This window comes from Micromys minutus, assembly GCF_963924665.1.
Source record: "Micromys minutus genome assembly, chromosome: 3".
NCBI lineage: Eukaryota > Metazoa > Chordata > Mammalia > Rodentia > Muridae > Micromys > Micromys minutus.
Window position 1 is genome coordinate 51,653,300 of NC_137972.1, and position 15,072 is coordinate 51,668,371.

A 15,072-nucleotide genomic window follows, 5' to 3' on the forward strand; every position below is an offset into this window, starting at 1 on the left:
CCTCATCTGTGCACATACACCTGTGCATACATACAGTATCATAACGTTTGAAACACTGGCCATCACATAGAAGAATGTGGCCATGCAGCCTTGGAGGGAGGATGCTCTCAGGAGTGCCATAGGGGTAAGGAGGCCACTGAGAAGGGGAGTCCTGTGGTGGCTTTACACTTACACATAAACTTCAGAATCAGTAATGTGAGTTTTGATCCCACCGTAGCCACCATTTAAAAATAGCAGATATGTAATACATTCTTTCCCAGCCATAGGCGTGAGCTCTGTGCTGGTGATTATGATGCGGTTTCAAGAAGAAAGGATGCCCAAGTTACACCTGAGTCAGATGCTTGTGCAGTAACCTCGGCCATTAGTTGAGCTCCTGTTACCACCATCGGTTCTGTTTTTGATTATTTCACCGTTCTAGTTCCTCTGCCTCCTGTAAAGGTGTCAAGTGTGTGTTCTCTCTCACTTTCCCTGCTTGTGAAGCCTGTGTGTGGGAGAGGTGGGATAGTTCAATGGCTTCGTCCCTGGAACCTTTGGTGTGATGGTCAGTGTTGGTAAGTGTTGCTCATGGGGAAGCTTGCATTATTATCGAGCACTGCCTCTGCCTGAGGATCTCAGCAAGTGAGCTCTGTTTGTAGGGGGGTGGGTGGGGACCTTGGATGGCTAGCTGGGGCTGTAAAGGTGCCTTTTCTCACTGGATTTCCTGCTAGCATCTCCATTTCTTCAGAAACTTCTAGAGAGGAAAGAACCTGTAGCACAGATGTCACCAGGCCCTGGTAGACATTGTTACTTTTTCTAGTGTTTCACTTTCTTTGTATCAGTCAGGGTGTTTGCTGTGGAAAGCTGCAGCTTTGCTTCCATGGCTGGCTTCCTGCTTTACCTTTTACGTTTTCTGAAGTGACTAACTTGGGAATTACTGCTGCCTTCGATTTCTCATCCCTCTTTTCAAAAACAACTTCAATTTTGTGTTGAATTAGAAAAAGACATTGAGAATGTCCATGCTCCCTCTTAGCAAGCTCTTCCAACCTTTTAGTGCTCTGGTTTGTCAGGTCCCACCCATGAACCTCCATGTAATGGCTGATTTAGTATACACTTCGGCTCCTTTCCCTTCTGGCCAAAAAGATAGGTTTTCCCTGAAGATGAGACAGTTCATGGGTTAAGAATTCAGGATCGGAGGAAAGGGCTGGCAAGGGCTCCCCTGGGTCATTTATCACCTCCTTGGCTGCCCCTGCTGACAGGGAACTAATGGCAGTCAGCTTTGGCTTCTAAATGAAGGAGCTAAGGTTGCCTCGCCCCCCTTTTTGCCCTTGACTAGCAGATGCTGTTGACAAAATTGAAGAATTAGATGAAACGCAGGAGTGAGCCCAATCAGTGTCCTGTGCTCAGACATTCAGTTCTCTTATAGGGGTCAAACAGCGTATGGTCCTTTCTGTTTTCTTTTTGACAATACGCTTACTTACATTTCACAACAAATCCTTCATTTTTAGGGATCAGTGTACAAATTTGTATCTCCAAAGAAGGACTCATGATCATTAATTTGATCAATGGTTGGATCTTACCTAAGTAGCATTAAGCCATGTTTTCATAGATGACAAGGACATAACCTGCATTGGCATGCCCTATGCTACCTGATGTTGGCACTGGGGAAACGCGTGCATGAAAACAGTCAGTTTCTGTTAAAATCTTTAAAATAGTTTATTGTCCTGATGTAACTATTTAAAGTAATTTGTAATAGTAAACATTTCTCTAACATGGTTATTTTTGAAAATTGGCCACTAATTCTTTCTCATTCTCTTTGCTACCTTATGTGGTATTCCTGTGTGTGTGTGTGTGTGTGTGTGTGTGTGTGTGTGTGTGTGTGTGTGATCGCATGTGTAAATATAGAGATTAAAAGGCAAATTCCACTATTATTCCATAGGTGCTGTCCTTAGGCTACAAAGTCTACACACGGGCCGTCCGCTCCCTTAATGAAGGCTTCATGTGTATCTGGCCCCCTGTATTCTTCCAGCCTGCTGTCATTCTCATTGCACAGCATGCCCTTCTATTGACATTGGCATAGCAATGTGTACTTTATGGGAGCTAAAGAAAAATCCACACGTTCTTGAATATTTGACTATATGGCTGAGAAGGCTTCAAGAATTATCCTGACTACGTGAAACAGAAACCCTTGTAGTTGTTAAATCAGCAGGGACTTTGTTCTTTATCCATCTGGAATTGTTCTTAGGCTTGCTCAGTCTTACTACTAAACATTAATTGTTGTCTATCCTTGATTCCATTTATATAATATTTATTATAGAAATAAGTATTGCATTCATTCAGTGAAAAGGAGTCAGCCACGGGAAGAATAACTTGGTTGCCATGAGGTTGGGAGGATTGAGGTTTTTCAATGTAGACATTATGTTCAAACAAATAGGCACATTCTTGAGAATCAATACCAGTGTTAGTGTTGAATGATGAGCGACTTAACTAAAGTGGTACTGTTTATACAATGTGCTGACCGTGTGATTTGTTATCTAAAGATAACCCAAGGAGGTGTAGCTAACATTATGCATACTGTGTGAAAGGCTCTGAAAAATGGTGATTAAAGGTAGAAACCTCCACTAAGGCATTACAAATGTGCTCTACCCAGAGAGTGAAATTGGGCGCTGTGGGAAGAAAGCCGGTGTTCTGTGTTCGTATAGCAACAGTCAATAGCTGGGTCATTATTTCTTGTTTATGGGTGGCGCTGCAGATGAAACCCAGATCTCCTGCCCGAGAATGAAGCTGTCTGTCACTGAGCTACAATGTCTGCCTTCTCCTGTCCCGGCAAAATCACTAGCTTTGGTTCCTTCGGTCTTTATTGTGCTTTGCTTGAACTGCAGAGTCTGTGGGGCAGACATCGATAATTACAACTGATATTTCACAGTGCCTATTCCAACCCAACCAAACATTTTACACAAAGAATGTGGGGTTTTTATTATTATCATAATTATTTCCATTTTAGAGATAAGGAGGCCATGGTATTGAACTTGACCATTATTGCTAGGTTTGTAAAATTCTGAGCTCTGAGATTTAAATTTACAAAGCCTGAGTTTAGATTTTGTAGTTTCTCTACACAAATTCTGGAAGAGCTCAATATCTCTGAAGTGTTTAGGAAAATTATATAAAGTAGAAATTGATTTCTGAACTCTGACTTTCTCTGAAAACTGAGAGCAGAGACTAGGCTTTACTTACATCTTTAATGGTAACACACACATACATACATATATACACACACATATATACATACATACATACATATACACGCATACACATACATACATACGTACATACATTTTTTTTATCTATTTTGAATTAGGGTCTCACTTTGTGGCTAAGGTTGACCTTAAATTCTTTATGTAGCCCAAGCTGCCTTCAAATTTGGATTTCTCCTGCCTCAGCTCCATTTCTGCTAGAGTTACAACCATGCCTTACCTTGCCCAGCTAACATTTATTTTTTATTTTAACAGCCTTATTGGTACAGTTTAGGCACCATAATCTTCACCCTTTTTTGGTGTACAATTCATTGGTTTGTATTATATTCACAGATCTACTGCAACTAGTTAATTGTAGAATAGTTTTATTGTCCCATATGTTCATTAGCAGTCATTCCTGAACTGTTTTTTCTTTTAAACTAAGAAAACAAGCTGCCTAATATTAGAACCATTTGATATTCTTCATTAGTCATTGCTTTTTATTCAAGTAATCATTTCTTCACACATTTTTAAAAATCGTCCAATTGAAAACATTGGAAATGAATCTGAATCTGTTCCATTGTATACAAACAATTGTGTAGTGACTTCAAAGACAGTTAAAGTATCACCTGTCATACTGAATAAAAATCACCTTCAGTCCCCCTTTATCTCAGACAAATTGGCATTCCTCACTTCCTGAATTGTACTCAGATGAAATGTTTATCATGTTAATCCCCAGAGGCTGATCTTTGATAAGGGTATCTTCTCACTGTGGAGATCTCATCCTTTATTTCCTGAATGGTTTTGCTGCTATTTGGAATGAAGCGGCAACATCAGGAGCCCTTGGCTTCCCTGTGCTTAATGACTGCAGGCTTTCTGCACTTGCATGTGTGAGCATCCTCTCCTATGTGCACAGGAGAAGAGCAACAGCTAGTGCTCATGGATGGAGTCTGGAATCATTGCCTGGTTTCTCTGTCTGGAGGTAATGTGACAGTATGCTATACAATTTGGGATTGGGATCCTGGAACTCCTGAGGATACTTTGTCAGCTTTCCTCTCATCTGATTTACTTTAATCCACCTCATTCCTGGGCCCCTCACTCCACCCGGGTGTTTCTGTGACAGTAACTTTTCTTCAAACCCAATTCTGCTGTTCAGTAGCTCTATCATTTTAACAAATCACAGTGCCTCTTTCTGCATGTCATCCCCCCCCCCCCCATTGATACCCCTGTGATACCCTACCTGCGGCTAGGGTTCTTGTGAGGATGAAAGAAGCTAACACGTATAAACCATAAACACTAGTGTAAATATGGATCCCAACTCCTGGGCAAGGTTTGTTTTTCGGGCTTTTGTGCATGTGGAAATGCTTGTTGACCACTCTCCGTGTGCTCCTCTTCTTTACTCTCCTTTTCTTTTCCTTATGGTTTTTTTTTTTTGTCTCCCTGGATACTTTACTTCTAATGAGGCAAGGAGTAGTTTATGTATTCAATAAAATATAAGTTCTACTAATGAAAAACCCAGAATATTTGTCTGTGTTCAGCTTATTTTTAATATAATTATCTTTTGTTGTTCCCATTTTCCTGCAAACATGTTTTCTTTTTCTATATGGCTAAAAAAATTTTCTTGTATAAATATATATATATATATATATATATATATATATATATATATATATATCCTGGTTTCTTATGATGTTAGGCATCTATATTACTTCCATAATTTAGTTATTGAGAATAAGGGTATAATAAACATAAATATCCAACGTCTCTGTCATATGCTTTGGGTCAATACCAGGAGTGATACAGCGAAAACATATGGAATTATAAAATGCCTTAATTGACCACGAGTTTGTAGCCTGTGTGAACTGATTAGTATGTCATCATTGTTCTACAGCATATTCCCCAACGAGATGTCCTGTGGTACAGATAGGGACAGAGGACATAAAAAGGAGTGGTCAGAAGCCAGCCAGCTACACTAGGAATTTGGTCACAGAACTGGGCAAGACTGGCTCTGTAGACTTCATTTGCTTTCTCTATGCCTTTTTGTGTCATCCTGTGATTCTGTTATCTTCACTAGAATCCCCAGTGAAGCACAGCACTATATACGTGATCACGAGGGCAGGCTGCCTCCAAAAGAAAGCTACAGAGTTTGGGTAGTTTCCCTCGAGCTTCTCGGATTTGGCACAGCTTCCTTCTGTTTATCTCAAGTCAGCTGTAGGGAAGGGAGCTCGGGCTCACAGAACCAAGTTAGATACGTCCTATCTTGGGTGGCCAAGTTTCTGAGTCCTCTGCATAAGGGAGCATGCCATGTGTGGATGGGATCTCCCAGTGCTGTCCCTAAAACCCCCTTAGGTGATGTTCACACAGAGCATAGAGGTGCACAAGCCCCAGTTTATGAATTGTAGTTGCAAGAGGGAATTGTCTCTGTAGCTGCTGTGGGTCAGCTCTTCTGTTGAAGACACAACTGTGGAGTATTCTGTTTTAAGGTCTGAGATGCAGAGATAGGTAATTGTTGTCACTTCTGTACCTTGGTGGGGAGGCTTGGAAAGGAGTCCCCAGGTAGTGAAAAACCAACTCCCTTTGGCCCTGTACCTGTCCTTGAGCAGAGAGGGACTTGTATCAACACTTAGGGCACGTTGTAGATAATGCCTCCAGAGTTTCGGCCCTGCCCTTGCTTGGGACCTGGTCTGTCTTCTTCATATCTGTTTGTTGTGTACTGTTCTATATGATGACTTGTTGGTTATTTTCCTGTTAGTGATGAGCCATCAGTTCAGGCAGGACATGGGCCTATTCAGATCATAAACAGTTTGGACACAGACAGGGCTTTCTCAGCTCTGTTCTTGTGCATGCCTGGAACATGTTATGTTGCTCAGTGCTCTTTATCTCTGGGCCCTAAGCCCTAGGGCGACTGTGGTGGTGCTTGGAAGTAGAGCCTCCAGGAAGAGATTAGAAAGGCTTACAACAGTGTCAGTTACCCATGATGGAATTAACGTCATTGAAAAAGAAAGAGCTCATGCTTTCCTCCCCCAGCTCCTCCGGTGTGAGGACAGAATGCAGTAGAAGAGTAGCTCCTCTAGTCCAGATCGAGCCTGCACTGGTGGTGTGTCACAGCAGCTGCAGTTGTGACAAAGCCTTTTAATTATGTTAAGGAGATGGTCTCCATCTGATGCTAGCAGGTATCTACAGCGGTTATCTCACTTTGTAATAAAAGATTTCAAGCCTTGGGCTCCAGATTAGATAAACGGCCTTTCTTTTTATTGGGTTTGATTTTTATTTATGACAAAATAAAACTTATTCTCCATATAATGAAATGCTAAACATTTCCTCTTGTTAAAAAACCACTAAGCAGTAGCATTTGCCAATGTTAGGGAGGTGGAGAGACCCAACCGATATAGACAGTCTCCAGACTGGGGTCCTGGACTAAATAGAAAGGAGAAAGTGGGCAGAGCCTCCCCCCCCCCCCACCTTCCTCTGCTTCCTGATTGCAGTATGACCAGCAATCCAGCTCCTGCTGATCATTACAGTCTGTATCTCAAGCTATGAACCAAAAGGAACCCTTCCTTAAGTTTCTTTTGTTAGGGTATTTTATCATAGCAGCAGGAAAACAACCTAAGACAAGGTACCATGAGCTTAACAAATGCACAGGTCTAGAATATGCATCTACTGCTGTGGGGAAGCAGTGTTTCTGTATCCTCTCCTCCCTAACCACCTTGTGATGCCCCTGAGTACTGTGTAGTCAACTCATACCACCCACACCATCTCTCTGAGGTAGTTTGTCTGCCTTGTGAATTTGCCTTTTATAGACCACAATGTAAATGGTAATATGCCACATGTAGCCTTCTAGGTCTGGGGTTTGGGAATCTTTTTTCCACTTAGCACAATATATTTGAGATTCACCCATACTGTTGTGTGTAATGCTTGTTTTGTTCAGTGGTGTTCCACTGCAGTGACGCACCACAGTTTGACCAGTTGAAGACCATTTGGGTCATTTCTAGTTTAAGGTGATTACAAATGAGGCTTTCATAAACATTTATATACATTTTTTTGTTTGTTTGTTTGTTTTGATACCTGTATTTCACTTATCTGGAAGAAATGCAGAGTTGGATTATTGGGATGTATAGCTCATTTATGGTTAACTTTTTTAATAAATCGTCTTGTTGGAGCTTTTGAAAATGCGTTAGTTTGAAGAGCAAGCATTGACTAGCACTGTTCATCTTCCGAGCTGTAAAATAACATGAGACGTTAGTAATGGAGTGAACCAGAGAGACGATGGCAGTGCACACGTCTGTGCTCTGTCTACATGAGCGGAAGAATGAATAGCAGAAGGCTGGCCATACTGTCCCATATCTAGGATGTCTAAGAAATGCAGGCAGCAGTGTTAAAAGATAAAATGCTGTCTGTGTGTAGCATGTTCAACTATCCTCAACCATGAAATGACAGTAATCTCCTTGAAGTCATGCTAGACTTTGATAAACAAGACCCAAATTAATGTAGCAGCAAATTATATCATTACATGTTGGCTGTTGGCTCTGAGTGAGGTGCTTATGCAGGCTGGGCCTGAGACCCATTGTGCAGTTGCTGGGAAAGAACTCCATTGAGAATGTGTGTCTCGAACTCTGCCTGTGTTGGGAATCTGCACAGTAGGAGACATCTTCGGGTTTCAACTCTAGGGTCTCTTCAGCCACCTTAGCGGGGTCATAGGGGGATCTCTAGAAGGGCTTTCTATCGAGTGTCCCCTCCTCAGCTGCAGTGAGCACAGTGTCATGGCAAAGAAGGTCACTTTCTGATTTCTCAGCGAGGGTCACTGAAGCCAGGTACACTAAAAGTTTATGGACCATAAAATGTGCTTAAGAAGCAAATAGCCGTTCAAGCTTCTCTAGGACCATTGCTAATTCACACTGAGACATTCAATAGCACAGCGCTCAGATTAATTACGCTATGATCTGATGTTAGAAAGGGTTAGAGGACTTACTGTTTGGATATTACCAACTTATCAGTCCTTTTAAGATAATTAAGGGGAACTTTGAGATTAACACTTTAAGTTTTGAAAAGAAAAATCAGGTAGGAAAATAGTACCACCTTCTCTGCAACTTTATTTGCACAGTGTTCTTATTTACAACCGAAGGCATGCAGTGTTGACCTTGGTGTTAGCTTTCTGTCACATGGGAAAGCTTGGAATTCATTGTCAGTGTAGCATACTGGAGCCTATAATCCATTTGCACGTTCTTGTGGGGAATAGGTTAAGATTGAAGATGCTTGAGTTGAGTGTCAAAGACTTAGGTCTTCAAATATTTTAGTGACCATTTTGTAAGATGCATAAATAAACACATGCCCCCATCGACACAGTTCAGATTATGAGAGGTATTTTCTGAAAGGAGTGGCTGTTTCCTCTCTCCCCATTTCTGCAGCCACCCTCTGGAAAGTGCCCAGTATTGAGTTTAGGATTCCTCCAACCGTTGAGCGTCAGAACAGAAGCTTCCAGAGGGCTTTCGTGCCCTCTTGGGAGAAGTGCAGCAACAGTGACTTGTTATTCCGTGATTCTTTGTGTTACTCCAGTGCACACGGCTAGTGTCCCTTATGGCAAGTGCCTGCAGCCTAACCATTTTTGCCATTTGTAGTTACAGAGCTAGACATGTTCTTGAGGGCACATTCACCATGCTCAGACCCATCTTTCCCCTGTGTACACTCCTTGTTTTTCCTCTTTATTTTATTTTGTTTAATTCATTGTGATCCATGCTATCACAAATTATCTTAAAATATATAGATTTTTTTTTCCTCCAGGAAGCATAGTCAATAAAGACCAAATAGAACTCTCAGAACAAAAACACAGACTTTGACTAGATCATTTTTGAAAGCATTTACAAGCTTTTAAATGGAAGGTTTTTTTCAAATAGCAGTTCAAGATGTCTTGCTGTTTAATATTAGTATGTTTCCTGTTATTTTGAGAGCTGGAAGTCTTTGAGAGACTATATCTTTACACAGTGTAAAACCAGCAACTCAGATCTTTTTTTGGGAGAGGTATCCTGGCTAGTCTGCTGGCTATTGGCAGCTATTCTTCACATTTATAGGAAATAATATTGGAATTAGTACTGCAGGCTCAGCAGTGCCACCCCCATGTGGGTGTATATGTACATGTCTGCGTGTAGATGTGTGTAATTATGTGTGTATGTGGACACCAGAGATATACTTTGAGCAGCTTTTCTATTCTCTTTCCACTTTATTTTTCAAGATGTAGTCTCCCTTTGAATCTTGAGCTCATGGATTGGTTAAACTGACTGGCCAGCAAGCTCTGATCCACAACCCACTCTTACTATTACGACTCAAATCTCTTCTGCTCCTGACTTTTGTGTGGATGCTAGGGGTCTGAACCCAGATCCTTATGTGTGCATGGCAAACTCCGGGACCAGGGAACCAATAGCCAGCCACATGTGGCTAGGGCCTATATGTTAGGCAGTACCGAAATGAAACATTATTGCCATGACAGAAGGTTCTGTTGGCCGAGGCTTGTTTAAAATGGGAGATGGTATGAACTGCTGTCCTTCAAAGATCTTATATGGCTGTGGGTGGGTTACTTTCCCTCCCTGAATCCCAGGCTCTTGGCCAGTAAAACGAATATAATGTTAACCCAACTCCTGTGGTTTCTTGTGCAAATTAAATATACCGTTGAGTAAATGCTTGATGCCTTTCTATATGTAAACATCTAAGAGCTAGAAGCTGTTGTTTTCCCCAGTGTTTGATAGTCTCCTTTTCTCTAAGAAGAGAAACACTGTGTTTATGCGCTTAAAGCTAATAACTGGAAGATATTGCTGGCCTGGTTTCCAGCTCAACAAACAGAAGGTAGCATTTTAGGCTGCAGAAAACCCGAGTTTGTTAGCCTGGTATATTTTTATGTGTCTTCCTAACATGATAGAATTTGTTTTACTTCTCTTCTTTCAGGAAGTAACCCTTCTGGCTTTGTTAGAAGCACGGTTTGTAATAATTGTACCCACCCCAGATGGCTCCCGAAATCCCTTTGAAATGCCATCTGTCAGGCGTGTGTCCAGCCAGCAGCCTGTCATTCTGTTACAAGAAAAGAAGAGGCGGAGCCCCTCCCTATGGCCTTTTTCTCCAGTATTCTCTCTGAATGGATCCTAGGAAGTTGGCCCAGATCCACAGTGGGTTGCTCAGAGCATCCCTGGGAGTAACCCTCTTGGTAGCCTACAGTGAGGACAGGTTTCACTGGGTAATAAGCCCTGTGAGTCCAGTGGGTGGAGAGGCACCCACCTTCCTACCTCCTCCCTGCAGCTCAGAAGCTATTTGAAGCAGATTTGTTTTCTTGGGAAGACAGTGTCTCTAGCAGTTTCATTTTTCCTGGAAAATGTAATCTTTGAAGTTCCTGATTGCTTCTAATTCTTTCAGGAAATTAAGACCCAGGGGTGACTGTTGTCTTTAAAGTAAACTTCATCCAAATCTTCAAATTGGATGAAAACAGAGTCAGTAAATAATGGGCCAAAGTGGGCCGAAGAAAGAGCACACTCTAGGAAGGCATGAAAGACTCAGGACTCTTTTGTTTGGTTTGATTTTCTCCTTGTCTTCATTTGGATGGACAAGGTTGATGTAGTCTGAGGGTGGAGGCTGAGCGAGTTTTCCCTAAGAATGAACATAAAGCAGATCCTCTTGCAGCATGTCCACAGACTACCCTGTGCACACTGGGATTCCCCAGGACATTGGCTATTAGTGCCTTACAAGTTGCTGACTAAACAATTTTTTTCTCTTGGCTTCATCCTCATCCTCCTTTGCTTCTTCCTCTCAGACTCCTGTTCAACTGTGTGGTAGAGTCTTCCTCCCATTCCTAGCATGGATAGTAGATCTTCCAGTCCAGCCTGTGCTTTTCAGCTTCTTCTACACATTCTCCTCAGATTGTCTGTCTCAATGTTCTCAATTATCAGATGCCCCTGGGTTGCTAACTGAGCCCTCCTGATGTCTAAATCTCCACTTAACCTTCAGACGTCCAAGGCCAGTCTTCCTTCTCTACACTAAAAGCTCTAATCTCAAATTTCACAGGACCAGGTGAACTTCCTGACCCTCCCTATTGGATCAGTTTATTCCATGATTTCAGTCTTTATAAACAACATTGCCCATTGGCCCAGGTTTAAAATAAACGTTTTAATAAAGCTTCATTGTTTTCTCTTATGTTGCACATCTGATCCACCAGCAGGTTACTCTATATTTGTCTTTAAAATGCAGACAGAGTAATTCTAACCTTCCTGGTAGGAGAGAGGATTTTAAAAAGAGACACTTGTATTATCAGACTATTGAAACAATGCCCCTCCCAAAAAAAAACCTAAATTTTTCTGGAAACCTCACACTGGGAGAAGGAAAGGCTGACATCCCAGTGCCATCCCAAGGAGGAACTACCTCCCCCAAAGGATTCCACAGTCCTGACTACTTGTGAGATCTCTTTGAAAGACAGACTGGACAGTGCTGGACAGGACCACAGCTTGACTGGACCTGCTTAGCTATGCATAGCTCTTACACTCTGTGTCAACCTAAACCTCAGAGCAGCACTCTGAAGACGGATCTGGGGGTTATCAGACCTCTTGTTCTTCCCAATGTGGCTACACTGAATTACCTTCTTCCTCTGCTTTTCTTAGCTCCTTGTCTCTTTGATACATAGAGGATGGTTAGTTAAATGAGCTTGTTGGAGCTTCAAACACAGGTTTAGGCCTTGAGAGTTTCAAACTCAGTGTGACAAGATGAGATCCATGAGCTCATCTCCAAATTTCATTTTCATGTTTGTTACCGTTTTTTCCTGCACGTATGTCTCTGTGCAACATGTATTGGAGTTACGGCCAATTGTGAGTGGCCACCCTGTAGGTGCTGAGAATCAATCCTGGGTCCTCAGGAAGAGCAGGCATTGCTCTTATCCACTGCAGGCCTGCACTACGTGTCCTGTGACTAGCCTGTGTTTTGCACCTTTCTGGTCTCTGATCGTCTCGGTCTCAGGCACTGCCCGTCCTTCCCTTCATCTGCCATCCTGCCTCCCTTGCTCGCCTCCCCTGCTCTATCCATAGGCAGCTCTCTGTAAAGGCAAAGGTTTTTTCAGAAGTAAATGTTGAATCAAGGCTCTGCCACACCCTAACCATCCCGTAGCTTTCTAACTTCCTTAGGAGCACAAAATGTGAAGTGTTTCTTCCAGCCCCATCATGAAGACTCTTGCTTTTATTTTTAACTGGTTCCTGTGTTTTTGTTATAGAGCTGCTAGCCCAATGGCCATTCTTCAGCATGCCGAGCCTCCAGGCTTGTCCCACTGCCTTTGACACTTTGTAGACACCTTGCATGAGCCAGGCTTTTCGTAGTTCCTGATCTCAACTTGCCTTTCCAGTCCTCAGCTTGCCCCCTTCCTCCACATCCCAGTCTTTTAGGCTGCATGGTACTACGAGACTTTCTAGGACATTCTTCTTACCTAAAATACTTCTCTGTGCTTGTGCACATATATGTATATTGTCTGTCTCAGTAAAATGACCAGTTTTTGTTATGGCAGGAACCTTGCCTTCTTTACCAATGCTTTCTCTGCCTCCTTCCTCACTTGGCATGCATCAGGACCTCAGAAAATACCAAGTAATGGATACAAACAGTAGCATTTATATGCACATGCACACATATTTGTATAATTGCAAATTGTTTACAGTGGAATCCACAGTGTAAGAGTGTATAAACTCATTTAGTTCACGCAACAGAAAAACAATACTGGGTAACAAGGACCGACTTCAAGTGTTAACTCAGTAGACTTGTTCAACAAACCTGTGCTGTAAGAACTATTGTTAATCCTGTCTTACAACAAGGACATTGGAAAGTAATAGAAACTAAGGATGTGCCTGAGACCATGAGTGAGGGCCTGGTCAAGGATTTGTACTTCACATCCAAGCCTCTGCTGTCCACTGGTATAAGCTGCTCTTTATTTTCTCAAATATTAACTGTCTTTAAGTCCCTGCTTGTTTCGTTTTCTTTTCTGGGAATATAACATCCTAAGCTAGCGTTAAGGATCCTAGCCTGTGAGAAATGAGATAGGAGTTTAAAGATAGCACATGACCCACTTACCCATTCAGGGAACCAGAAGTGGGAACAAGCCAGCAAAGATTCTAGGAGTAGAGTTATGGGAGGCACACAGTAGGCTCTTTGCCCAGAAGCCATGTATTGGGTATAAGAAACTACCATTCTGTGGGGAAAAAAAATTGAAGAGATCTTGTAAGGCATTTGGATTTAAGGCATTTTAAAATGTGGGTGCACTGAGAAACAGCTTCAGCCCGAGCAAAGTACTAAGTGATTCTTGAGGTTTTTGACCTGAGGAAATTCTAGCTACACGGATGTGCATGTCCATACCTGTCTTATACATACATACCGGATGCCGCACAGCACAGAACCACTTTTCACTTACAGTTACTTATGAAATCTCTTTACAGTGACAAGGAGAGAGTTCTGGAAAGACGGCAAATAAATCCCTGCTTATTACATTGGCGAACTTTAAATCACCACCACCAATGATGCCTTGTAAACTCTGAGTCTTATCCCCTAGCCGTAGGCTTGCAAGGTTGACGCAGGATCAGGTACTGTTTGGCTCTGATGTGTTCCTGGAAACATTAATCACAGGTTCCCAGTACATGCTGTGTGATTGCATCTTTATTTTTCCTTCTGGTATATATGAGAGCCAAGCTCCCCTTACTGCTTCCCTTCTTTGGTTGACACTGTGCTGAGGTGTGACAGATAGCTTTAGAGTTCAGAGCCTGGGCAGAAGGTCTTAAATTCTCTAGGTGGCATGTGTCATTTCCTAAGAGAAATGGATACATTGATTAGCCGTTGAGAGTGTGAACAGATTAATTCAGGGGGAGTTTTCCTTTTATACACAGTGTCCTTTCTCTGTCCTCGGAGCTCATGGGTGTCTACATTTTACCGAGCACAATAATTACCTGGAGAGAAGCAGCATTTTAATCCCTGGTTGATGTCCAAGTACATATTGGGCGGTTGCATCTCCGCAGCACGGAGCCTGTGCAATGGTGTTATTTTCTTCAAAGGCTTGTAACACTGGGCTTTGCCAGATGTATTGAGAACAAGGATTTCCAGCCCTGTGATAACAATAGTCTCTGAGCTCAAGGTAGATACTTTGTGGCATTTACTGGAGTCCTAAAAGCAGATAATTGTGAGTATTGCCTGTGTGGCATTTGAATTTAATTTTTTTATTTGATTGTTGCATTAAAAACAAAACAAAACAAAATGCTAAAACTGCCTGTGAATTACCTGTGTTCCCTTTCCCCTGCTGGAGGGAAGGGCAATGGAATTGAGGATGCTGTTCTGTTCAGAAGCTGCTTTTCCAGGACCCCTGTTTAAGTTCTAGGCAGGCGAGCTTACAGAGCATGTTTGTTTAATTACTTAGGTTGGAACTCCCTGTTCTAATGAACTGATGGCATCCTGGGCCTTTGTCTTTTCTGCTGCAGGCACAACCCGGTCTCCCAGAGAAGGAGAAGTGCCTGGCGTGGATTACAGCTTTCTGACTGTGAAGGAGTTCTTGGACCTCGAGCAGAGTGGGACCCTGTTGGAAGTCGGCACCTATGAAGGTGAGCTGTCCAGCTGCCCTGTGGCATTCCCAGTGCCTGCAGCGGTCCAGGCAGAGTGCTTAGACTCTGAAGGAGCCTGACTTCCCTTAGCGTGGTTCATGCCAATAAGACATGGGAAAGCTTGAAGGCTCTTTCTGCAAATCCTTTTTCTCTTTAACCATTGAAGCTTAAGGACATAGGTTTTGTGGTTTGATGGTGGACACACGTACTCCTTCACTGAACCATAGGTTGTCACTCTGTGAGATTATAGGAATTGGTTTTATCCTGAAGAAATG

General features: G+C 42.4%; 1 protein-coding gene across 8 annotated transcripts in view; it reads left to right on the forward strand.

Annotated features, from left to right (window-relative positions):
• The window catches only part of MAGI1 (membrane associated guanylate kinase, WW and PDZ domain containing 1), a 565,599-nt gene that overhangs the window by 419,946 nt on the left and 130,581 nt on the right, over nucleotides 1-15,072 (forward strand). For all 8 annotated transcript variants that reach the window (XM_080914319.1, XM_080914320.1, XM_080914322.1 and 5 more), the window contains exon 3: nucleotides 14,678-14,797. In XM_080914319.1, the coding sequence (XP_080770445.1) occupies nucleotides 14,678-14,797 (120 nt within the window). The remainder of the gene's footprint in view (nucleotides 1-14,677; nucleotides 14,798-15,072) is intronic.